This window comes from Pteropus medius, unplaced genomic scaffold, assembly GCF_902729225.1.
Source record: "Pteropus medius unplaced genomic scaffold, Ma_sr-lr_union100, whole genome shotgun sequence".
In the NCBI taxonomy this organism is placed as follows: Eukaryota; Metazoa; Chordata; class Mammalia; order Chiroptera; family Pteropodidae; genus Pteropus; species Pteropus medius.
The window spans coordinates 2,115,961-2,141,501 of record NW_024342470.1 but is presented as its reverse complement, the minus strand read 5'-3'; the positions used below and the strand labels follow the sequence as shown (position 1 = coordinate 2,141,501).

General features: G+C 39.3%; 1 protein-coding gene and 1 pseudogene across 2 annotated transcripts in view; both read right to left on the bottom strand.

Moving 5' to 3' along the window:
• Positions 1-13,695: 13,695 nt before the first annotated feature.
• Positions 13,696-13,813, bottom strand: LOC120603280 (uncharacterized; annotated as a pseudogene).
• A 3,866-nt stretch (positions 13,814-17,679) lies between these two features.
• The window catches only part of ZNF143 (zinc finger protein 143), a 39,801-nt gene continuing 31,939 nt past the window's right edge, over positions 17,680-25,541 (bottom strand). For both annotated transcript variants that reach the window (XM_039863550.1, XM_039863551.1), the window contains exons 13-16: positions 25,029-25,177; positions 22,718-22,879; positions 19,278-19,424; positions 17,680-18,421 (exon numbers count right to left, since the gene is read on the bottom strand). In XM_039863550.1, coding sequence (XP_039719484.1) covers positions 18,338-18,421; positions 19,278-19,424; positions 22,718-22,879; positions 25,029-25,177 — 542 coding nt within the window. In that variant the 3' untranslated portion in view covers positions 17,680-18,337. The remainder of the gene's footprint in view (positions 18,422-19,277; positions 19,425-22,717; positions 22,880-25,028; positions 25,178-25,541) is intronic.

Below are 25,541 nucleotides of genomic sequence, written 5' to 3'. Positions count from 1 at the left end.
TGTATTTCCTTAACAGGCTTCTATCTGTCTCAAGCGTGTTGTTTATTACTAGCCCCTTATAGAAAATGAAGTCCCTGAGTGTAGGGACTTTTTCTATTTGTTTATTGCAGTATTTTGATTTGGCTTGGGTGCTCAATATCTTCTTGGTGATAATAGAGCCCTTACTTAAATATTTGTTGGTTTATTTTTTTCTCTTTCAATATAAATTCAAATGGTACAGAAGTCTCTCCCCTACCCCTTTAGCCCACAGCCCAGGTCCCCTTCCTAGAGGTAAACTCTTAACATTTTTTTTTTCCAACTCAGTTTGGCCAACTGTTTGCCTAAACTGGGAGGTCCTTGAAGAAAGCTGAGGCAAAATGGCCTGAGTTCTCGTGGGAAGGGAAGTGTTCTTGGTCCACAGCCCCAGTACGTTGAATTCTTGGCACCCACGTCCTCACACAAAGTAGAAGAAATAAATACCCAACAAATGTATAAAATGACTGGGAGAAGGAAGGAATTACTTTAAAAGCCGGAAACAAGATTCAGTGTAAGAATCATTTCCTTTATAAAGCCTTCCCTTGATTTTCTACACTTGCAGGTAAAAGACGTATTCCATGCACCAGGCTTTCCACCACACCCGGCATGCACTACATAACATTTTTTGTTTACTTGTCTGGCTTCTCTCCCGCCCAGGGCTGAGATCAAGTTTTATTTGTCTTTAGAGTTAGAGCGACCAGCAGTGTGCCTTGGCCCCTGAGAAGGTACTTAATGTTTCTGGAGTAATTGAATTAAAATGTGTTGTTTAAAACAAAAGTGCCAAAATGAATAAGAAACCCAGGCCCTGCCTCCTTCAGCTGAGAACGTGGCACGGTGTTATGGTTTAACTGCAGCAATGTCCTAACTGAAATTCTAAATGATTGTTCCGATTTTTAAAATTTCATGCTTCTCTGAGTCCGGCACAAACTGTACCTCAGAGATGCGGTTACGCCCACATGCTCCAGGGCATATCTAATTCAAATTTCCTGTTCTTTCCCTACCCAGTGTTGTTTCTAACTATAATGTTGCTAAGCAACTTTTGCAGAATCCATGAGCATGTGGTAAAGTTGTAATAACTGAGTAAAAATTGTGCCTCTAGGTGTTGGCAGAACAAACTAAACCTGTTTATACCCTTTAAACAGATGACTTAGCACTTTAATACCACTATTATCAACCCATTCACCTTGCTTAGCAAAATAAGCAAGATTCCTGCCCTTAAGATTTGTAATTGAGATTCCTAAATTACCCTCTCAAACACTTTTTATACAAGCACATGAATATATGTGCATATTATTATTAACATAAGAATGCAGTTTTGAATGAAAGATCCTTCAGAACTAGGAACAAATTTTTCAGTCTGCAAAATGTTTCATAAAACTAGCCAGGCTTTACCAAAAGCTGAATCTTTTCTGGTTTATGCTTTGGGTTCTGGAGAAATAAAACTCCCTAGAGAAGAGCTTACTCTGATTTCTTAAAAAAAAAAAAGTCATGTTGGTCAAATCTGTTTTTCACTTAAAAACCAAATGTGCTAAAAAAGTTAAACTGTCTTTCTTCATCTTCCTTGTTATCTTTACCTTTCCCCTTCTGCAGGTTCTCTCAGTAAACCTCACTCACTTCTACCCGGCTCTAACTGTTACCAACTGCCGGTTGGCCCCAGGAATCCAAATCTCAGGCTGGAATGTGGTAACTCCTACCCACTTCTCCTGTTTGACTTCCCAGGTATAGATTTCTCTCCTCTGTCACTTAGTACCCTCTGATGGATGACGTTGTTTGACCATTTCACCGCGTGTTCATCAGTTCACCCTGAGAATACAATACAATCAAGTCTAGTTTCTCCTTAGTTATTCAAGGGATTATTAAATGTGAGACTAGCGTTGTCCCATACAAATAGTATTCAATAAATTTATGTGTGTTCTTAATTATAGTAATGTTGTTTGAGAATAATCCACACTTATTAATGGCACTATAGTCAGTAAATGCAACGTTTGACTCCTGATGTCCCCAAAATAAGTTTGCTTAACACAGACAGTTGAGTTTGTGTACAACCAGTGAGGATAATCAAATCTGAACAGAGATAGTAATGATATAAAAAGAACTTGAGAAGCATAGCTCAGGAAAAGTAACCAGTCGAGTTTGTATTTTAATGAAGTAAATATTATTTCTTGTCATGCCTAAATAATCTTTAAAGACTACTAACATATTATTTCCGTTTATCCTTCTAACATTTAAAACAAAGGTAGATCAAAGGGAGATTTCATTATTTCCTTTAGGTATGGATTACATGCAAAAAGTTTGAGGATCTAAGAGTCTCATTCAGTTTTTGCTTGGGGTCTTCAGCTATGAGAAACCATTCTAGGATACTGAAAAGTTATGTCTGTACATATATAAAACTTTGGCTATCACCAGCCCTATTAGTGAAAAAAGCCTTCAGGCCTGCTCCCAGTTATCTCAAGCCTTAGACAGGTCCCCTAATCTTGAAAGACTTGATAGTCCACTGCAATCAGTCAGCCCTGTGGCAATGATACTAACTTTAAGACTTTTCCCAAGAGGAAACACTGACCAAATCATTCCTAGATAAGAGAGAGTTCTTGACCAACATATTTAAAACTACAGTCTGTGAAGCAGCCAAAACTTCATGCTTCCTATTTGCCATTTTAAAACTCCTTTCTACTAGAATGGAACTGAGTAGCCCTGTTTTATCCAATATTTCTTTGTTATGTCCTTTACAGAAGCACAGAAGACTACTTTTATTTATATTTTTAATGAGGTCAATAACTGAAAAGATCACTTCCCAGAAATGCTATAAATAGGAAGAGTCATAAAGGAGTGCCCAACGGAATGCCAGTGCTCAATACACATTCGGGTAATTAATTGCCTCTCCTCTTGGGTTAGTGATATACACAGGAAATGACCTGCATGACCACGAGGACTGCCAGTTGTTTGCTGGCCACACTATGGTTATTTAAACCAGCTTTGTTCATATTACTGCAGCACAAAAGATGTGATGACTCTTCTCCAGTGAGTCAAGGGGCTCAGTCTCATTAGGAGAGGGAAAGGAGATAAGGCAGACATCCCATGCTGGTCTTTTGTGTAGCAACTAAAGTGTGTTTGGGTATCCTTATGTTTTGGTGATTCAGTGGTGAGTCAGTTTTAAAGTTCTGTAAAAGGCCTTGTTCAGCTCAAACAGGAAGGATTGAGAGATGAGCTCATCCAGTAGCTAGTTGGATAGAAACTACCCAGTAGTGTGTGATATGATCAGCCGATTGGTGGTGTAAACATGTACAAAGAAAAACATACCAGTGAAGCCAAACTAGTTCCTGAATGCAGAAATTGGCTTTACTTGGCAGTCATCAGTTGCGTGCCTACTATGATCAAGCACCATCCATGTCCTACCCACTCCCCGTTACCTTTATACAGGTCAGAATAAAAGCGTCCCAAGAATTACAAAGAGCTGAGGTGCTTTTGAGGGAGCTAGGAAAAGTATAGTGCCAGCTATATGATAGGCACTGAGCAAGATGCTATACACGTTTATCTAATCTTTACAGGAACTCTCAGAGAGAGGTATATTTATTCACATTTTACAGATGAAGAAAATGAAACCCAGATAGATTACATGCCTACATCACACAATCATAGAGCTAGTATTACTACTAGCTTAAAGACTAGCTCTTTCTACCCCAGCAAGAATGGGATAGGGTCAGGGTGAGAGCTAATTGAGACACTTGATGAAGGGAGGGTCACTGGACCCACATGGTGGGCCAGTATGATGCTACAGTCTTCTGGACAGCAGGCACACACACAGTTTGTAAGGTGTGAATGAGTGATGTGGGACCCAGAGAGAGTCAGACTTGCATCGTTCTTTTTTTTTGTTTTACCACTAAACCTACATGTATTTTAAATTTTAAAATCAAGGGGAAAGATCACAAAGACTGATGCTGTGTAGAGAGTATGGGGAAATGCATTCTTATTTATATGGGGGTAGGTGTAAATGGGTACCATTTTAAAAGATTGTTTTGAATATTTATGTTACAATTTAAATATTGATACTCTTTGACCTAGCAATTCTACTGAAATGTTTGTAGAGATTTACAAAAATAAGTAAGAGAATATTTATCGCAGTATAAATTCATTCAGTAAATACTTAATAAGATTCTCCTGTGGGTCTGGCACCCCTCTGGGCACTGGAAACAAAGCAGTGAAACAAAAAGTTCTTACTTTCATGAAGCATATGAGGCCTCTGGTAGAGACAGACAATACTTAAGTAAATAAATGTACAGAAAAATATCAAGTAGTGACAAGTTCTATTAAAAAAGGAAGAGGAGGGTAAGAGCTTAAGAAGTGGTAGAAGATTGAAGGGAAGTGCTATTTTAAATAGTATGATCTAGTAAAGCCTTTCTGAGAGAAGGCAGCATTTGATCAGGAACGTGAATGAAGCGAGAGAATCAGCCAAATGGAGATCTGGAGGAACTGTATTCTAGGAACTTTTTGTTTATAATACCAAAGATTGGAAGCCACTCATATGTCCATTAAATACTAAGTAGTCACAGTTCGCAAAATAATGAAAGAGCCATATGTAGAAAATGAAAAGACACCTAAGATATAATGAAAAAAAAAAAAGTGGCAAAACTGTATGATTCCATATATTTACCACAGAAAGACATTTGGAGAAATATCCCAAAAATGTTAAAAAACCTCACTTCTAAGGGTTGTTGTATGGATTGAATGGGAGAACAAGTCAAGGTACGTACGAAGGTGCCAATTAAAGAGACGGCCAGGAGGAGGGCCTTATTGTTGTCTCTAAAACAGGATAGGGCAGACAGAATTATAACACAAGTCCTGAAGACCCATTCTCTTGCCTTTTCTGACGTAGTTGGATCTCTCCTCTCACATTTCTGATGCCTGAGCCCTCCTTGCCTTCCCTGGCTTCCCGGCATCCCTAGCTCCTTCCTCTCTAGCTTTTCTCTTGGGAAAGGAATCTGCACTTCTGTTTTTGTAGCCTGGATACTTCATCTGGAGCAGTCCTCCTGCCCATCTCAGAAAAGGAGCTTTGCCTTCTGACTGCAGTCTGGTAAGGTGTTGGTGAGAAATTGGGCTTCCAGGATCCCTCTGATTTATTATAGGCTCACTTTTTTTTTTTTAATTTATAAAAAATTTTTTGATTGTAGTCGACATTCAGTATTATGATAGTTTCAGGTGTACAGCACAGTGGTTAGACATTTATGCAACTTACAAAGTGATCCATCCCTTCGATAAGTCTAGTATTCACCTAACACCATACATAGTTATTACAATATTATTATTTTTTCATTAAAATTATCGGAGTGACATAGGTTAATAAAATCATATAGGTTTCAAGTGTACAATTCAATAATACCTCATATGTTATTGCATTGTGTGTTCACGACCCAAAGTTAAATTTCTGTCGCCATATACTTGACCCTATAATATTATTATTATTATTTTTTGCATAAAAGAGTTAACTGCTTTATTCATTAAAATTCTGTTGCTTGGGGCAATGCAGTTCCCCTGACCAGCAGCATCAGCACCAGAATTCCAAGGATAGGGCCCAGCAATGTTTTAACAAACCCTCCAGGTGATTCTGATGCCTGCAAGCAAAGTTTGAGAACTATTGGCTTCACCTTACAATATTATGACTATATTCCCTATGCTGTACTTTACATCCCTGTGAGTATATGGTAACTGCCAATTTGTACCTCTTAATCCCTTCATCTTTTTCACCCAGTCCTCATGTCTTCCATCTAGCAGCCATCAGTTTGTTCTCTGCATCTACGAGTCTGTTTCTGTTTTGTTTGTTTGTTTTTTTAGACTCCACATATAAGTGAAATCATATGGTATTTGCTTTTCTCTGTTTCACTTGCTTCACTTCTAGGTCCATCCATCTTGTCATGACTGGTAAGATTTCATTCCTTTTCATGGCTGAGTAACATCCCATTGTATATATGTACCACATCTTCCATATCTTGGCTATTGTAAATAATGCTGCAGTGAACCTAAGGATGCATATATCTTTTATAGGCTCACTTCAAAGTGCAGAAGAAAAGGCTTCATCCCTGATTACTGGCTTCGGAATATTAACTGAGCCAGTAGCTCAGTTTGGGGGATAGGATTGATCACACACACTTCTGTCATTGTTGACGGAATCACCTGCCTCCATCAAGGTGATTTTTGAAGCAGCCAAGCTTTAAGTGTTTGATGCCCACTCCTACTGCCACCCCCTACCCAGCTCTGCTGACTTCTAGGGCCCCGTGATTGTTGGAAACCAGAAAAATGACCGGCATAAAATAAATACACACAAAAACATGTTCTGTGCCCTTACACTGTTTCTAACCATTTTTCATTTGATTATTTTGGATTTCTATGTAGACAATCATGTATTTGACAATAATTCTTTCCTTCCTCCTAGTATTTATGACCCTTATTTTGTTTTATTATCTAATTGCATTAACACTTCCAGAACAACATTAAATAATCAGAAAGGTGTTCAGTGGCTGGTTAGCTCAGTTCACTAGAACCTGAGGCTAATAATAAGTGAAATGGTGAGCATCCTTGTCTTGACTTTAATGGGTATATTAAGAAAAATATTGGTTGTTAGCAGCATTATTCACAGTGGCCAGGGTATAGAGGCAACTGAAGTGTTCTACAATAGATGATTGGATAAAAAAGATATGATACATATATATAAGGAAATATTACTCAGCTATAAGAAGAGATGAAATACTGCCATTTACTACAATATGGATAGATTTTGAGATAATCATGCTAAACAAAATAAGCCAGACAGAAAAAGTTGAAAACTATATGATATCACTTATATGTGGATATAAATCTAAAAACAAACATAACAGACAGAGACTCATGGATATGGATAGTAGACTAGTGATTACCAGAGGTGGGGGGAGGGGAAAGGTAGATGGGGTAAAAGGAGTCAAATATGTGGTGACAAAGAAATCTAACTACGAGCAATGAACATACAATGCAATATATATGACACTGTTGAATTATACACTTGAAACTCATTGGATTTCATTAACCAATGTCACCATAATAATAATAAAAGAATAATATTGGTCGATAAGATGTGTATATGTGCAAGTGCACAGTATAACTGTTATATTAAGTATTTTTCTTTTATCAAGATATTTCTGAGTGAATATTAAATTCTGTCAAATTGGTATTTCTCTTAATTTGCTTTTTCTCTTTTTATTTATTTATATGATGAATTCGATAATGGGTTTTCTTATATTATACCACTATATCCTTCCTAAAATAAATGTGTTTAGTCGAGTTGTTTTTAAAATATACTGCAAAATTATGTTCATTATTTTGTTTAGGTATTTTGCATCTATATTTATAACTAGTTCATAGTATTTATGTTGTATAATTTTTTATAAGACTTTGGCTTTGTGAAATGCTGGGATATTTACCTCTTTTTCTATGCTTTGGAATAGCTTTGATAGTATAAGAAATATTGATTCCCTGAAAGTTTGAAAGAACTTGCTCATTAATGTATCTAGGTTCAGCATTTTTTTTTTTTTGAGGTATAGCTTTTGACAGCTTTATCCATGATTATTTATCTGTTTAGATTTCCAATTTTTTTTGAGTCATTATTGGTAATTTATATTTCCTCGAGTCAGATTTTAAATTGTATTAGCATCAGATTGGGCAAAATATTCCCTTGTGTTTCCCATCATTTCCCTGTACCGATGGTTATAAACTTTTTCTCATTCTTAATTTAACTATGTATTGTCTTTCCTTTTTATTATGTTAGCGGTTTATCAGTTTTATTGTTTGCTTCTTCCTACCCCAAAAGAACTAGATTTTAGATTTATTTATTAATTATATTGTTTTTTCCATTTTGAAATAATTCATTTTGCTTTTATCTTTATTAATTTCCTCCTTTCATTCACTTTCTGTAGATTTTGCTTTGCTGTGACTTTTTTCCCTTCTAATTTCCTGCATTGTTGGCTTTGTTAATGGACTTTTGTTTTTTCTTATTCAGCAATCAAAGTGTTTAAGGCCATGCATTTTATTGTGAATATAACTTTGGCTGCATTCTCTAAGTAGTGTTTCATTGAGTTACTTTAAATATAGTCTATAATTCAGTTTTTTAAACTTAGTATTGAAGTATAATACACATACAGAAAAGCAAATGTATCAAAACATGTATAAAAAAATATGTACAGCTTGGTGAATATTCACAAATTCAAGACCCAGACTGAGAAACAACATTACCAACACTGAGACCTAATTTATAAGGCCCAGTGAGAAATGAAAATGCCGAGTTCAGATTTTACTAAGAACTTTAAGATGGTGACAGCAGAGCAGTAAACAATTACAGGCTTTTTCTAAGTGGGTCTTTCTAAGTGCAGGACCTGGTGCCCATGACTCTGGTCCTGTCAACGCCCCTCTAGCTCTCTTCTCATCCCTAATTCCACCTCCCCATCAAGGGTTTCCACTTGACTTCAAACGGCGAGAATAGTTTTGCCTGTACTCTTTTGTGTCTAGCTTCTTTGGCTCAGCATTATATTTATGAGCATCATCTGTATTTTTACACGAAGTTGAAGAACATACATTCTCATTGCTATGTAGTTAAAACTAGTCTGTAATTCTGTTTTGGTGTGCTACTGATTGAAGTGTTGTTTAGGAAAACTTGAAAAATTTTCCTAGTGGTTGAGCACATTAGGCTGACTAAGGACTAACTTCCTAGTTTCAGGCTCTTTTTCCTCTGAATGAGTGGGTCTTTACTCAAAGAACATATAGTATAAGACAGTGATCCTTATTCCCTCCTCATGTTCTTCTGATACCTAATAAGGATGAAAGAAGAAGAAAGCTAGCTAAAGAGAGTTAGAGGGTTAGTNTTTTTAATAACTTCTCTGTAGTAGCACACACTGATTATTGCAGATAAAGGGGCTGACATTGTCTTGTCAGCCTGTAAGTTGCCAAGGAAACTGGAAAGAAATTGGGTCCTTCTTTGTCAAGCCAAGGTATGTACAGCACTTCTATTGTGGATCTAAACAGGGGCAAGGTGCCTGTGCATGTCCATTAACTCAGGCTGTCCTGGAAAAGTGACCAGTGGGCCCTTTCTATTTATGAGGGCAGCTGAGTGCAGTTCTGACATTGAGAATGGCTGGATATTCAGGGATGAATAGCCTAGGTAAGTAGTACACCAGTCTGAAGATTACATTGCTAAAAGCCAATCATACTTTGACCTAATTTAAACCTAATGTTGAAACCTAAATTCAGACTATTTTCTTACACTCAGTTTGTACTGGCCAGCCTATAGCTCAAATTCGATGACCAAACATAGAAAGTATTTTAACAAAGTGCTGTTTGTTTGAGGTACAGGGCCTCAGTAATGTCATTGGAAATCTTTCTTGAAAACAATTTTATTTTAAAATAGATAATAAAAAGCTCAAAATACAAAATTCAAAAGGCACAAAAGGTATTCAGTGAAAACTCTCCCTTTCACCTCCAGTTTCCAACCTATTCCCCAGAGGCAACCAACATTATTATTATTATTATTATGTATTGTTTTAAGAAATGGTCTATGCAAACATATGTAATCTTTTAAATGTTTTATAAGAAATTGTAGCATATTATGCATACTGTTCTGCTCCTTGCTTTTTTACTTAATATTTTTTAGAGAGTGTTTCATATTAATGCATATAGGACTGCATCATTCTTTTTAAAGGCTGCATAGTATTCCATTGTCTGGATGAACCATAATTTTTTTAAAGGTTAGTTTTCTGTTTTTTTAGCAGCTTGATTGAAGTAAATTTACAAACCATAACATTCACCTATTGAAAGTATGCAATTCAGTTAATTTTAGTGGATTTAAAGAGTTAAGTAACCATTACCACACTCCAGTTTTAGACATTTCTATCACCCTGAAAGTTTTTCTATATCCATAATTTATGTTTTAATCATTTAATTAAACTTTGTTTTCCTTTTCAGTAATTTATTTTAACATGTCCTAGGGTTGAGATCTTTTGTTTTTAGAATGGTGAAATTGTGTTAGAAGAGCATTTTGAACCTAATATTTTAAAAAGTAGCTATTCTCCTTTTCATTCAAGGCTGCTATGAATTTGGAGAGGGAGATATAGGAGATCCTGAACATTCTGCCAGTGAGCTACTTGCTTTCCCTCCTTCCTTCTCTCTTCACCAAAATTAGTATGGTCTTAAGAATGATAGAGGGTTGGAGGAGATGGACAAGCATCGACTCTCTCCCTCCAGGTGATTGGACATGATAGACGGTAGCTAAGTTACAATGGCTACAGACTACCCTGAGAGAAGTGGGAATTAGAAGGCAGGTCACCTCTTTGTATTTACTAGCACACCATCTCGGACGGGCACACTTCATTTGGCTGATGGTCACCGGGGCTAATCAGAGAATGCGTGTGTCTTATTCTACCCACAGACTATGGCAAGCATACGTACTTGCAATAGAAGAGATGGCAGCAGAAGGATACATACTGGTAGTAGTGTCATCACAAGGTCCAGAATGTGAAAATATTATAGGATAATCTGTTGCTGTGGTTTTGCATTTCTCTATTTTCCCTCAGCTCTACTCACTACTCTCTTGCCTTAAATAAAAAGTTATCTATAATTAACACTACAGAATGTGAGATATCACACTGAAATACACAGTGGAAATAAAAATGATTTTTCTGATTCTGTTCTTCCAAAATTAGAGCATTTTATTTGTTTGTTTTTCTTGGGCCTTTTTTTCCTCCTTTTTTAAAAATAAGACTTATGTACCCATTACTATTAATATACAGCGTCATTTATATTTTTATTTTCAAAATCAATAATTCTCCACTCAAAAATTAACAGGGTGGATCCTGTTATCTTCATCTCTAACGTGACAGAGAGGAGAGCAGATACACAGCATGATCAAAATAGAGCCCTAGGGGAAGAGTTGGCGGGGGAGCTCGTGTGCCTTCCCCACTGCCAGCTGCTACCAGGTATCCGCCCTCCCAGACTGGCAAGGGGGAAAGTGCATCTGCAGGAGGAAGTCACTACCTGCTCATCCTCAAAGTCCTCCCTGTTAGGGTGTCCTCTCTCCTGCCAGGAAGGGCCCTTGTGACTCAACTTGCAAAGAGACGACGACCAGCCAGCCAGAGCCATCTGTGTGTTCCAGAAATCTCAACTCAGGGGCCAGAAAGAACAGGAGCCTGAGGAAATCTTTGCAGAAGGTGAAATGCCAATGGGCCGCTTGATACAGATGCCCTTGTGAGAGCTGCCAGTGTGGATGGAAGCCTTTCGGTGCCTTTTCATGAACTAATCTCTGAGTAGAAGATTCTGGTTGCCATTTCCTAGGGGCCTGGACCTCTATGGTATGACTTCTTGGTAGATACCTTGCTCCTGAAGGAGGTCAAACTCCAATGCTAATGAATGGGTAGGGACATGGAGAACCAGGACAGGGATGAGGATTCCCCTTCAGCGGGCACTTCCTTCAGAAGCCCTCTTGGTCCCTGGGCCAGACTAGGTGGGACCAGGGGCATTGAGCTCTCAAAGCTAGGATATGCTGTGTGTTAGTTTCCTGTTTGTGTTGTAACAAATTTCCACAAATTTGTGGTTTTAAATGACAAAGTCATTCTATTACACTTCTAGAGGTCAGAAGTCAGAAATTAGTTTTACTGGATTAAAATCAAGGTGTCAACAGGGCTGGTTCTTTCTGGAAGCTCTGAGAGGAAAATCCATTTTTTTGTGTTTTCCAGCTTCTGGTGGCCACCTGTATTCCTTGGTTTATAACCCCTTCCTCCGTCTTCAAGGCACACCATGCCAGTGTCTGCTCCTGTCACCACAGCACCTTTTGCTCTGACTGTTTCTTCCTGCATCCCTCATATAAGGACCACAGCAGGTGCACCCAGATAATCCAGGGTAGTCACCCTATCTCAAGATCCTTAATTACATCTGCAGAGTCCCTTTAGCCATAAAAAATAACATTCACAGATTCTGAGGATTAAGAAATGGACATATTTGGGGGGCCATTATTCAGCCTACCACATTGAGTGACCACTCCATCCCAGAACTCCCCAAAGCAATCCACCCAGAATCTTCTAACAGTGCTGAGGCTTAGAGGAGCCAGAGGCAGCAGGACTCTCCCATAATTTAAGCAGTCCTCCTTTAGGTTGTTTTCAAACTTTTGCTATTGTGCAATGAGTGTTCGTGACATTATTTCTCCACATGTGAGTATATTCTTAGGAGACATTAGGAGTATAATTGCTGGGTCAAAGGAGGTGTGTGCTTTCCTCTGGGATCATGGACAGGTAACCAAGGTGGATTCAATCCTTGTGAACTAGATCAGAGTTTGGATCTATAGGCAAGGCAGCAAAAGGCGTTTACCCCAAGAGTTGCTGTCTATGGGATAGGAGCTATTTGCACCCTGTTGCCTCTGGTCAAGGTTGATACTGGGTCCCTAGACTGGCTCTGCCTCTGCATAAGCAAGTGATTTTCCCTGTAGGGATGGAGGAAGGTGGCCCTACAGATTTTCCCCTGAGACTTTAGAGTGAGATGCAGAATGCCAAATACGTCCAGCAACCTGTTCATCCATCAGGACTGGGCTTCATAGTATTGAATGTTGCTAGGAGTAAGTGACTAGGGCTTAGGACTCTAGACCTGGCAGAGATTTGCCCTGTAAGCGCATGTGTGACAATGATACTTAGTCCTCAGTACTTTATAGTCATGAGGATTGCAACTGGCATCTCAGGACTGAATCTCAGAAGTATTTCTTTGGTTATAAAGCTACAAGTGTTTGTCAGATTTGGCAAGGAGACAAAACGTCTCCAGGTTTGGTGTGGGCATTTATTTCCTTCATAATGTCATCCCGGCGACCTGAAGAGGCAGTCAGGGCCCTTCTCTTCCTGTCGCTCACTTTGTTTTCTCCCAGCATGAAGTGACTTTCTTCAAGGTTAGAGAAAAGACTGCCCCTGCCCAGGCACTGTCGGTTGCTTTATTCCAGAAGGAGGCGGTGAAGCAGGTAGTGTGTGGCTGTGGATTGCTTCCTGAACCTACACAGTGCTTCCTGCTGGTGGCTGACCTTAAGACTCACTAATAGTGCCTTTCATTCATTAACTAGTCCCTTTCTTTTTGACTTCGAAACATCCACAAGATTTCACCAGCTTCACAATAGTGTAGACCACCTTTGCAGAAAAAAGTGGTTCATTTTTCTATTGTTCCTGAGTTTCTGTTTAAAAGAACATTAAGCAATTTTAGGATGTTAGAAAAGGTAGTGGGGAAAAGCTTGTCCAATGAGTTTTCTGTGGGTAAAAGATCTGGTGAACATAAGCGCTGCTCCCAACCTGGACCTGTTGCACTCTCAGGATCCTTAAAAAGCCCTGTTACTGGCTTAGAGCAGAAGTTTCTTATTTACGAAAATAAGGCAATCCGCTAGCGGCAGCAGAGATTTTACATCTTTGCTGTTTTCCACGGAAAATGCGGAATTTGTCTGGAGGGCACCATGACTGAGTCTGTAGCCCAGATTAGAACTGTTTTGCACATACCCTTCTCAGGCTCTCATCTGAGCCAGGGCTTTGGAGAGATTAGCGCAGTCTGTGGAGACTGCTTTTTTTTTTTTAAGGCAAGGCAACCCTTAGTTGACTTCACAGATTGCAAGGACCTTGTCAGCTTACAATCCCTTATTTTTTATTTCTTTTACGCCTACAGCACCTGGTCTTCCTAGGTGGTCTCCCATCCAAGTACCAACCAGACCCGACCCTGCTTAGCTTCCAAGATCAGACGGGATCGGGCTTGCTCAGGTGGCATGGCCATAGACTGTGGAAACCTTTTGGATGCCTCCTGTGCAAAATGAGGCAAACGAGAGAAATTTAGGATTGACATTAGCTCAGGAATCCCATTTTCTTTCACTCGAATGCAGGAAGTGAAATGAAAAATTTTTGCCAGAAACTTTTTATTTTAACTATTCATTCAATTATCCTGAATCTTGAGCAATTCTTTACTCTCAGCATGATTTTATTTCCTTCAATTTTAGCGGTACCCTGGAAGGAAATGAAACTTCTGCATGGAGAATTGAAGATTCTCTGTACCTCTCAAACCAGGGGAGTTTAGAGCACGAGGGAACAGCTAGTGGTGACCTGCTGCTCTGCAAGGCCTCCTGGAGTAACCAGGAAGCTGAAGTTCCCAATCATCCTAAGGGAACCCATAATCTAAAAGGAGAAGATAGTATGTGCCTAAAACACAAGTCACACACTGTGACAGCGAAAAGAGAAGGGCCGATAGAAGAGCTTTCCTCAGCAGGGCAGGTTACATAATCTGTGGGGCTCAGTGCAAAAGAAAATGTGGGTCCTCTCGGTCAAGAAGCAGGAAAAATGTGCCCTTAAAGGTACACATAAAGCCAAACAAAAGGACAAATAGTCAAAAAACAAGGACAAATAGTGTATGATTCCACATATAAAAGATACCTTGAGTAGTCAAATGCATATATATTCTACTTCTCATGGTGTTTTTTGTTATTTAATGTCATTCTAAGTAAAGAAAATTAAAGACAAAATTTTAGCATGAATTTTACCTTTCATCTTTATATTACCCAATGCCAGTTTTAAATGAAACTGTCAGAGTATTTAACTTGTATTTCGGATCACTGAAATTATGCCATTGGAATCCTGTGGCTCATCTCAGGAGGAGGGTATCTCCATCTGGCTAAAAGAGGCAAACATGAGCCAGGAAAAGGTGGAAGGCGGAAGTGAGGATTCCCTGGGCACAGAGCCTGGAGAAAGCTCTTGAGGGCATGGCCCCTCACAGGTGCCTGGGGAAGCTGCTCTCCTGTGCTTGATAGATTCCCTCATCCCTTCCCGCAACCCACCCCAGCCCACAGCAAACATGCTACGCCCAGGTATCTTCAAAATTCAGAGCTGGGACGTGCTCAGTACCTGAATGGGCAAGAAGCTCGCCCCTCTCAAGACTGCTGAAGCCCACTGTCCACCAGGAGCACTGTGCTAGTGTCAGTCTGGGGCAAGCATGGCCACTACCATGCTCCACTCCACAGGGTGCATGTGCCTGTCACTGACCCTCCTGCACTGGCCCCCAGGCCCCTGCCGAAGACAGAGTGCAGCATCAGCATCAGCAGTTGCAGGGTAAGGACAAGAAGGGGAATGGATGCGAGAACCCATCCAGGGAGGCCACAGCGGGTGGGACTGTGTAAGTCTAGTCTCTAGGCCCCTAGTGCCTGCTCCACTGTTCTATGAGACTTTACTTACAGAACATAGATTCAAAGATAAAATTATTAAGAATTTTAAGACTGCAATTACAGTGCCTTAACTCCCGAGTGCAGGACCCTTCTGAGTACAGGGTCTTTCTGTTCAACAGCACTGGCCACATGTCCATGAAGCCAGCCTTGTTCCTCAGGCAAAAGAAAAGAGGGTACTTGGCTGGAGTATTCTTTGAAAGATCCCCTTATCCCTAAAGGAAACCTAAGTATAGAAAGTGCTTACAGCGGAGGGGGTCGAGGCATCCTTTCTCCACTCTCCATGTGCTCCCTTTTCCTCCTTGACAGCAGACTTCAGCTGTACCCCTTTCCTTTTCACCCTCCCACTCCGTTTGCTGTTGGGGTCTGCTGATACTTGACTGGTCTACAATCTTATCTGAGCCAGGAAATACTGAACCAAAAATTCCTTGGATGATACATGGAATCCAGTCCATTTCAGTACTGACAGCATGATTTCCCAAGTTACTTACCTATTCCCAAGGCTGTCATCCCTGAAGACACCATGTGAGACTGTCCATTTTGCCCCTGATGGACTGGTGGTGGGGTTGGTGAGTGGGCAGGGAGCAGCGTGGCCCTCTGGGCAGCTGCACCTGTAGAGAATTAAGGAAGCTAAGCCCTTATCTTACTCTGTATGATGCAGACTGTGGGCAATCTACTTTTTCTTTGTAGTGGCCTGGGGGTGTGTCTGGGATAGAGTGGGGATGTTTTTCTTGGACTGAAAGATTTGCCTTGAGCATCGTCTGGACCATATTGCAGTTAGGTTTCCACTGGCTCTATTTGCTAAAGTATATGCTTGTTTCATGAAGTGCCTTTTGGAGGTACTTCAACTCTGGAGGGCTCTTTTCTGCATCCTGCACTGTATAGAAACCTACACCAGCTTTACTAAGCAGCAACCATCAGCTGGAGCCCTCCCTTGGGAGAAATATGCCCCCTCTCTAGGCTTCTAGGGTCCCATTCCCAGGAAAACAGGTAGGGGACAAACCAGCAGTGCCCTTCTGCCCTTTTCTCTGGTGCCAGTAGGAATGTGTTTTGTTTTGTTTTTGAGCCGAGGGATAATCAGGTCCACTGGCACAGTTTGGCACAGTCTAGCACAGCCCCGCACAGCCCATCTGGTAAAGGAGCTGAGACCAGGGACGAACACGCTGGAATCTGAGCTAGGGCACATGGAAGAGGCCCGGGGAGGTCAGTGGCTTGGGTTTAGGTCCTGGGACACAGCAAGTCTTCCTGGCCCAGTGGAGGAGCTCCCTGTCAGCAGCTAGGACTGGGACTGGGAGGTGGGAGCACCGCCCTTTCACTTCGTAGATTCTGTTCTTTCTCAATCCCTCCATGCTGGCCCCTTTCTGGGCCTCAGCTGGGAGTTCTGGGTATGTTTAAATGTCTCTGTTAGGAATGAAGACTGGATCTGTGGGTGACTAAGACCTTTTCTAATGTTTTATGTCTATGAAGAGCTTTGAAGGGCAAGCAACCAATCCTCTGCACAACCCAAAAGGGATTCCTATATCAAATGAAGTCATGACCCTTTTTAGTAAGACTTCAGAGAACCTGATCAAAGATATTAAATAAAACTGCACACTTTTTCCTTTTCACTGTTAAGCTGGAAATGAAAAACAGCCACATTTTAGCTCTCCAGCAAACAAAAATTGGTGAATGACAGTGACTGAGTGATTGTTGCAGGAAAACCCTTCACAACTCCCTCTTTCTTTTGGACCTTGGCAGACCCTATGCTGAATTTCCAACATTAGCGATGGTTTTTCAAGTGCGTAGGTCATGAGGCAATCAGAAACCAAAGCTCATCTTAACAATCTCTGTCACAAATTACATGAGAAGACAGTGATAGCATGGTGAAAAAGCACACTGGACTTGGCAGCCAGAATGGCTGGGTTCTCAAGTCTTTGTCCTGCCTCTTCAGAGCTGTATAGTCTGAGTTAGGCATTTAACCTCTTTGGACCCTCAGTTTCCTCTTGTACAAATACGGGGATTGTAAGTCCTATATATCTCACAAAATTGTTACAAGCACATAACAATGTATAGAAAAGTAGTCTTCTGTGCCTGATACACAGTGTACTCTCAATATATGCATGTTGGATTATAACTGATTATATTTGTGGTATTTTCTGTAACACTTCCCCCCACCAACATACCAATTTAATAAAACAAATATAAAGGTAACATTTTAAAAATTGCTGTATTCAAAATTAATAATAAACTTTAGGGTAATAAGCTTTAAAACAAAAGTACATAAGAAAAATAAATAATTTACACCAACCCACTAACCTAATTTTCAAAGTAAAGCCATTTCCAATAACAGCACTGCTATATGGGCTCCAGCCGATGGCTGAACTTTGATAGTTCATTATTCTTAAAAAACAGTAACAAAAACCTGAACAGTAAGTAAAGTCTTTAACAAAACCAAAGCACTGGATTTAACTTTTTAATTTTAAGTAACCAAACTTTATAATTTTATACATAATCCAATGTAGTGCTAATGTAATTAGCATTTCAGCTTGAAGAGTTGGTATTTAACAGGGATGGAAAACTATAATGAATAGTCTTCAAACCGTAAGATACAAATAAAAATGAACAAGTATACAGCAGAACAAAAACTGCAGACACTGTACTAAACTTGGGGAAATATCTGAAGGCTTTACATCCTTTATTATCCATGATGGCTTTTGGAATTATGATTGTTTGACATATAGAACCTTTAACATTTTAGATATAGCCTTTATTTTATTTTTTCACAGTAAGTTAAAAATCCATCATAAGACTCCATGAGACTTCACTGGTCTTGCATGAAGACTTTAGGAGTTTGCAATCTGATAAAAGAGTAATGTGAAAATTTACAGTATTGCCCTAATTTCATACTTCCTTGTACACAATGAATCAGTTTGTGAATCTATTCCAAGAGTTATATACACAAAAGTGTCAAGAATAAAATGTTCTCCACTCTTGCATAAAAATGTGTACAGTGTTTTAGGAATGGAAACTTCTCATTTCCTGGGCCCGGGCTTCGTGGATCTCTGCTGCCTAAAAATGAAAGGCTCCTCTTGCTTTATTGCTCCATTGTTCTTAAGGTTAATCATCCAACCCCGGCGTTTCTCCTTGTTGGATCCTGGATGCTATTCTGATGGCTTCTTCCAGAGATGGCTGTTCTCCAAGCTGAAACAGGAACATACACAAACCCACAGTAAAGACGATGCCAAAGGAATAGTATATGCCAGAAGTGGAATTTCTCTCTGACACCTGGGCTTGTTAAGATACTACTGCAGATCCAATCAGTGAGAGCACAAAAACAAATTCCTGCAGGGGAGAGTAATGCAGTTTCTTTATTTAGGATTTTGATAAACTTTCACACATGCAAGGGACAAAAGATGCTCATCTTTTCCAATGGAGAGATTCAGAGAGCTTCCTGAGCCTTTAGCTTCTATGTCCATAAACTAAATTAAAACCAATGGCTGGCATTTGCCTGAGTGTGTTCTAACCCTTTTCCGAGTAAATACATGAATGATTTCCCCTGAGGAAAGGTTATCTGCACCCAGCCTTCTAGATTCTCTGCTTGAATACAGTGATTTCCCAGAGAATGGTTTTCTTCTTAGTCTTCTGACATTCCCTACTGTAAAACAGGACTGTGCAGTGATTCTCAGATTTAGGGTCTATGTTTACACTAGGTTCATTTCCAAGGAGTAGCTCTTAAGTGTTTTATAGAATCCTGCCTAATTAGATGTTTATTTTGAGAGTTAAGATAGCTGGCTGGATGCCCATAGGGATATATACCAGAAGTTTTATTTATTTATTTATCTTTTGCTATACAATCCCCTAGAATATGCAAAGATAGTAGAGAACAAAGTGTTTGCTGGTCCCTTTGAATCCACCTCTAACAAAGCAGTTTCGTTAAAGTGACACAAATTATTCTGTGCCCTGCCTCCTGTGAAGGTTATGCGTAAAGCGCAGTGTACATTGTTGAGAGGTACGAGCAGCGCTGCTGCCAATGGAGGGCTGCTGCCACTGTACTCACCTGAACTGCAATCTGGGTGCCATTGGATGTTGCCACTAAGGTCAGAGGTCTGGTTTCTGTGGTTACTAAGTGATGGCTGTGCTGTTGATGCCCCATTTCTGATGATGCAGTATGGAATGCTGCCAAGTCCTGAGCCACAATTGCAACCTTAAACAAAAAATACGCAGAAGAATTAAAACTATGGTTTAAATAGGTTAAAATCCATTTAATGAAAAAGATCTTCTTCAAAAGGAAAAACACCCTTCTGATTGTAGACTTGTAGAAGCCTAAAGCTGGAAGAGACTTTTTAAGTTGTCTACTCTGGACTACTCTTTTTTATTTGAGGAAGTTGAAGCTCAGAAAGAAGAGGTTTGTCTAAGGTTATGAAGTGAGCCAATGGCATGACAGGGTAGAGGACACTGGAGAAGTAAATCCACTATACTAGGCTCTGTTAACCAGGGGACATGTGACTCTGCCTAGATTCTATTAACCCTAAGTGGCTGCTTAGTAAGTTACACATGTGGACTAATTCACATCTCAAATGTCTGTTAATTCCCAAGTTTGGAGCAGTGGTAGAGAATATACTATTTTCTCCTGTTTATCTTTTGCATTTAAAATTAGATTTCCATTTAACTAGGAAAACTGAAAAGACCATTAGCATTACTGACAAATAGCAACATATCTAATTATATTAATTTCCTTTTTAGATTCTGTAGCATCTTGCCATCTTGTTCCTGAAGTGTCTAGCCAGAGTGGTTAAAAGTGTTTTTGTGGCTCTTAAACCACAATGTAGTTTTTTCTATGTAGAGAACATAGAAAATGGCATCAATTACTTCTGTTAATATGATATTCTAAAATTTCATTTGGCCAAACTCAGAGGAAGAATAGGTTAAAAACTAAAATTTCTATTTTACTTGATCATTAATTCACTAAAAGTGCTAGATTTTTTAAGTTAATAGATATTCATCTTGGATAAATCCCAGTAATGTTCCATAATCTAATAACAGAGAGCAGCCCGGCAAGAGCAGAGTAGCTGATCCCTTCTGCAGGTAACAATCACAAACTGTGGACAAAAATGTGAAAAAGCAACTATCTGAAGCGATTGGAGGATGAGAAAAAGCAGGCAGAAACTGTAGAGGATTCTCGAAGGAAGGGAACCATACTGGGTCACATCTATTTTTAAATAGGTTTTTCACTGAGGGTACTCCCTCAGTCTGAGCAGCACAGGGCAACTTAAGGTATCAGATAATGGAGTCTAGGGCTGCCAGAATGGCTATATATTGAGAGGAATATTTTAGAAGAAAACCAGAGGTCTGTGTGTGTGTGTGGGTGGGTGTGGAATGGGGGGAGGTCTCCCAACTCTGTGTATAAATGCTACTCAATTCTTTAAGACCCAAGAACTGCAAACGTGTGGAGGAGGTTCCAGTAAATCTGGTAGAAAGCAGCAGCTGGAAGGCTGAAAAGCCGCGAAGAAATTTTAGTGACACTCTCCACAGGAGACAGAATTTAAGAGTTTCAATCACCAAGTTAGAGGGGCTGTACTATGCTAAAGCATACCCTTCAGATAACTCATAGGTGGAGTCTGAATACCCCAAGTGGATAGTCAACATCTGCCCAATGGCCTACAGTTACAGTCAAAAGGCTCATGGCAGCGGCTGGTCCTCAAGTGAAACCCGTAACTCTGTTGTGATCCCTCTTTGCTGGAAGCTGCCTGATTTCATTCTAGCCCTCAAAGTTTTCTCTCTTGAGAATTTTCCTGACCCATAGGCTACAGATAAGCTGCATAAGAATGTTTGCTTTAGGATTGCTATCTTTCCAGACCTGCAACTATAACTAATACAAGGTGTGTTTATCCAAGCTGGGCTATAAATCCATCCAGGAATCCTAGAGCCATAGAAATGGCTGCAAACAGATTAGGTGGGACCATTCCATATGACAACATGAAAGCTCCTGTTTGGGGGATATATATATACATACATACATACATACATACATACATATATATATGTATGTATGTATGTATGTATGTATGTATGTGCGTGCGCATGCACACACATTTATACATTTATTTTTTGGCACAAGGTATAGTTAGCAAACGATAAATATGTCTGCATCATAGGTATTCTGTTGAGTTTTAACGGTTACATACATCTGTGAAACCATCACTTGAGACAGTACATCACTTGATATAGTACAAATCCTTCATAGTCCATGCTGTCAATTTCCTACCCCCAGCCAAACAGCACTTTCTGATTTCTATTGCATGGATTCATTTCGTCTGTTCTTGGATTTCATATAAGTGGAATCATACAGTGTGTAATCTAGTAGAATTTCTGGATCATAGGGTAGAGGTATGTTTTAACTTTATAAGAAATTGCTTAATAGTTCTCCAAAGTGTTTGTATCATTCTGCACTTTCACTAGTGTATATGAATGTTCTAGTTGCTCCACATCTTCGCCAACATTTGGTTTTGTTAGTCTTTCTTATTTCAGTCATTTTCCTGTGTCTGAAATGGCATTTCACTCTGATTTTAATTTGTGTTTTTTTGGTGACTAAAGATATTAAGCACTTTTTTGTGTTGCCATTCCTATATCTTCTTTTGTGAGGGGTCTGTTCAAATGAGCAATCAAATGATTTGCTCACTTAAATTTTTTAAAAAATTTTACTCATTTGTGTTGGTCTGTTCATCTTTTAATTATTGATGTGTGGATGTTATATATTCTCAATACAAGTTCACTGACATATATACTGTGAATATATTTTTCTCATTTTGGGGCTTATCTTTTTTCTTTTTTGCCATATGTCTTTATCTAATCATTTTCTTAACAGCATCTTTTGGTGAGCAGAATTTTGATGAAGTCCAATTTATCAGTTTTTACTGTGATGGTCTTGACTCTGTAAATTAATATAGGAAGAATGAGAGCTACTAATTTTGACAAACTCACTCACTGAACAGGGTAAGGTAGCTGCAGTGAAGCTTAACATTGCCTTCAGTATAGTACATGTACAGTTTTTAAATGTATTAATATCATTTATTTTAAGGGAAATGAAAAATTAAGACTATAAGGAGATAGATCAGATTGGCAAAGATCTAAAAGTCTGAAACCACTATGTTAACTATGCAGAGAGGAAGACACACTCTCAAACGCAGGTGGAAATGTAGATTGGCACAATCCTAGAAGGGAAGTTTGGCAACATTTATCACAATTACAAACATATATATCTTTTCACCCAGCAATTCCACTCTAGGGATTTACCTAGCAGATAGACACATACACATACAAAATTATATGTACATATTTGGTAAAAAATTGAGACTCAGAGGGATATGTAGCTAAAAAGCTGTAACACTAGGATTCAGTCCGAAGTTTGTGTGCTTAACTGCTCTAACACATTGTGCATCTATTAACAGTTTTGACACTGATATGTTTTGACTGATATAAAAGAAAAAAAACAATTACCTGCTGCCCTTCTGTACCCTCGGCAGTTACCATAGCAACGGAGTGTGTTCCTGCTGAGGAGATGACTGCATCATGAGCAGGGACTGTGATGGGTGTGCCATCCTGTGTTACCATTGTGATAGTATTACCAATGGCTTGCATGTCAGCTTGAGATATGTTGACCTGAAATACAATGCATTTTACATGTCAGTTAACGTTTCTTGTTATATTTGGCAATCTTTATTAAGGCCTAGGCCTAATCCTTGTATATATCTACTCTATGGGAGCAAATAAACATTTTATAATGGAATAAACTCTTTTAGAAAGAGGTCATCCGAAAAATTGAGTATTTCTTAAATGCATTTCCTCCTCTCCATCTCTACTGCCAATTTAGACCTTATTTTTCTCTCATCTGACTTTCTGCAATAATACAACTTCTTTCCAGATATCGAGTCTAACCTTCCCTAACCATCCTCTACCTTGACACTTTTCTAAAACAAACAAATTTCATTATGCTCTCTGCTTAAATCCTCGTGACTCCCCATCACTACAGTTCAGATTTCTTACGTGGCATTCATGACCTTTCACAACTGGCCTTTCATAGCTTCTCCAGCATCTTCCACTACTTCCAAATCAGCATCTGGCATTCCAGTCACAACTAACCATTTGCAGTCTCAGAGAGTGTCATATTCTGTTACATCTTCCTACCTTTGCCCTGCTCTTCAATTTCTGCCTGGTGAATTCATGAAAAATTTTCAAGATCTAACTGAATGGCCATTCTCTGTAAAGGCCTCCAAGATTCCTTCAGGAATAATCATTTACTCCTTCCTCTAGACTGCTACAGCACTTTACATATCCCTCAGTCACATACCCATTATTATAAGAAATTATTGTTCATTTTAGGAATGCCTCTCTCCAATTAGACTACATACCCCACACTGTCTACCAAAATGACTAGCACTGAGTAGATGTTTGATAATTAGATGTTTGATAAATGTTTATTGTTTAATTAACCAGAGGAACAGAATAGAAACCTCATTCCAGAAGGAAAAGGGAAGGCTACATCCAGAGAAAATATAACATTGAGGTGGAGAAAATAGCTGTTTTGGAACACATGAAGAAGGACAAGACTCATTCTCCATGGTCAGAGAGGGGCCACGAGTGAATGATACAGACATAGGTTCTAGTGTGATAAACACTAGAATCCAAAAATGAAACAGTCTGCCTCTTTATAAAGAAACTGCCTCATCTTTTGGGGGGTCGTTTTGGAGAGAATTCTTCCAGTATAGGGAGCGAGGGAGGTTAGATCAAATAACCTCCAGAGGGCCTCTATCTGTGATGATATAATTCAAGAAAAAGTCTTAGGGTCAACGCTGAATTAAAACTTGGTTAGTAAATATGTTTAATTTTGCATGCCAATCAGTGGACAAAGAGTACTGTGTAGAATTAGTGATGTCAAGTGAAGGGGAGAAAGATGAATGGAATGGTACATGAGCTTTGTATTTTCCAATCTGAGTATGGTCTGCCTCCTAGCTAACATCAGCATCTTAACAGTTATCAACACAAAGGGCAGGTTAATCATGAGAGGTAAAGCTCTGAGATGGGTAAGGAGAGAGTTCTCCAGGGAAACGGCAAATATAGGAGGATAAAGAATCCCTATGCCTATTTCTACCAGGCGCTAAGACAACTTTAGCAGGAGCTTAAAAATGAAATCGTGTCTGCATTATTTTAGGCTAGTGGCATCTAAAAAGCGATATTGGAGAACCACCATTACACTGCCTTTCCTGGGAAAATCAAGATACCTGTTCTATTAATTCTGCAAAGCTAGTTGAGTGACTCCCAAGTGAACTCCCTGATTCTGGGTAGGGAGAGCAGCATTTTGGAAATTTTACAGGTTGGCCATCATTGACTTCCCAGGATCTTTTAATGATGCCACCATCACTCAGCTAAGGCTCTGCTGATTTCTCAATATTACCTCCTGGATCTAATCAGGCACCAAATCCTATCCCTTTTTTGAATTGTATTTCACATGGATCTGTCACTTTTCAAGCCTCAACTTCACTGTGGTTCTGACCTTATCACCTTACTTTTGAACTATACCAGTAACACCCTCCGAGGGTCACAAACCTTCTCTCTCTCCTACTGATCTCCTTGCAGACTTTTTTAGGCTACTGAAAAACCTTCAGGAGAGGTAGCACTGCCTACAAGCTGAAGACCAAATTTTATGCCTGATATTTGAGGATTTCCTCAATTGGGACCCAACCTGGCTTTCAAGCCCGAGTTCAGAGAAATATATATGATTTAACTTGTTTGGCTTTTGGTGGCTACTTACATGCTGAGTCCCATCCTGGGATATGAGTGTAACTTGTTGACTCAACCCAGACTGGGTTACTGTGGCCACTTGTGTAGACACAACATCATCTCCTTCTACACCTGTAACATATGTGATCTGGGACCCTTTAAGAATATCTTCGCTCTGACCTGTTAAGAACAAATGAATCATTTATTTGACCAACCAAGATATTTAGAAAGTGGAAGATATTTTGTTTTATTTATTTTTTAAAAATAACTTTATTTTTATTTATTTATTTAAAAAAAAATTTTCCCCCTCTTTAATCTCACCACCCCCTTCCACCCCGACCTATGGATGTTGCTGTTTTCCTTAAGAACTGGATCTCTGAAGGTGGGGTGTCTCCTCCCACATGCTCGTGGCATGCACCCGGGGCCTAGCACCCCCATTTTTTAAAGATATTTTAAATATTATAAAGGAGTATATACAAATTAAAGTACATATTAGATATATTAGAATATGTAATATATTCTAAATAATGAAAATGGCTTCCAG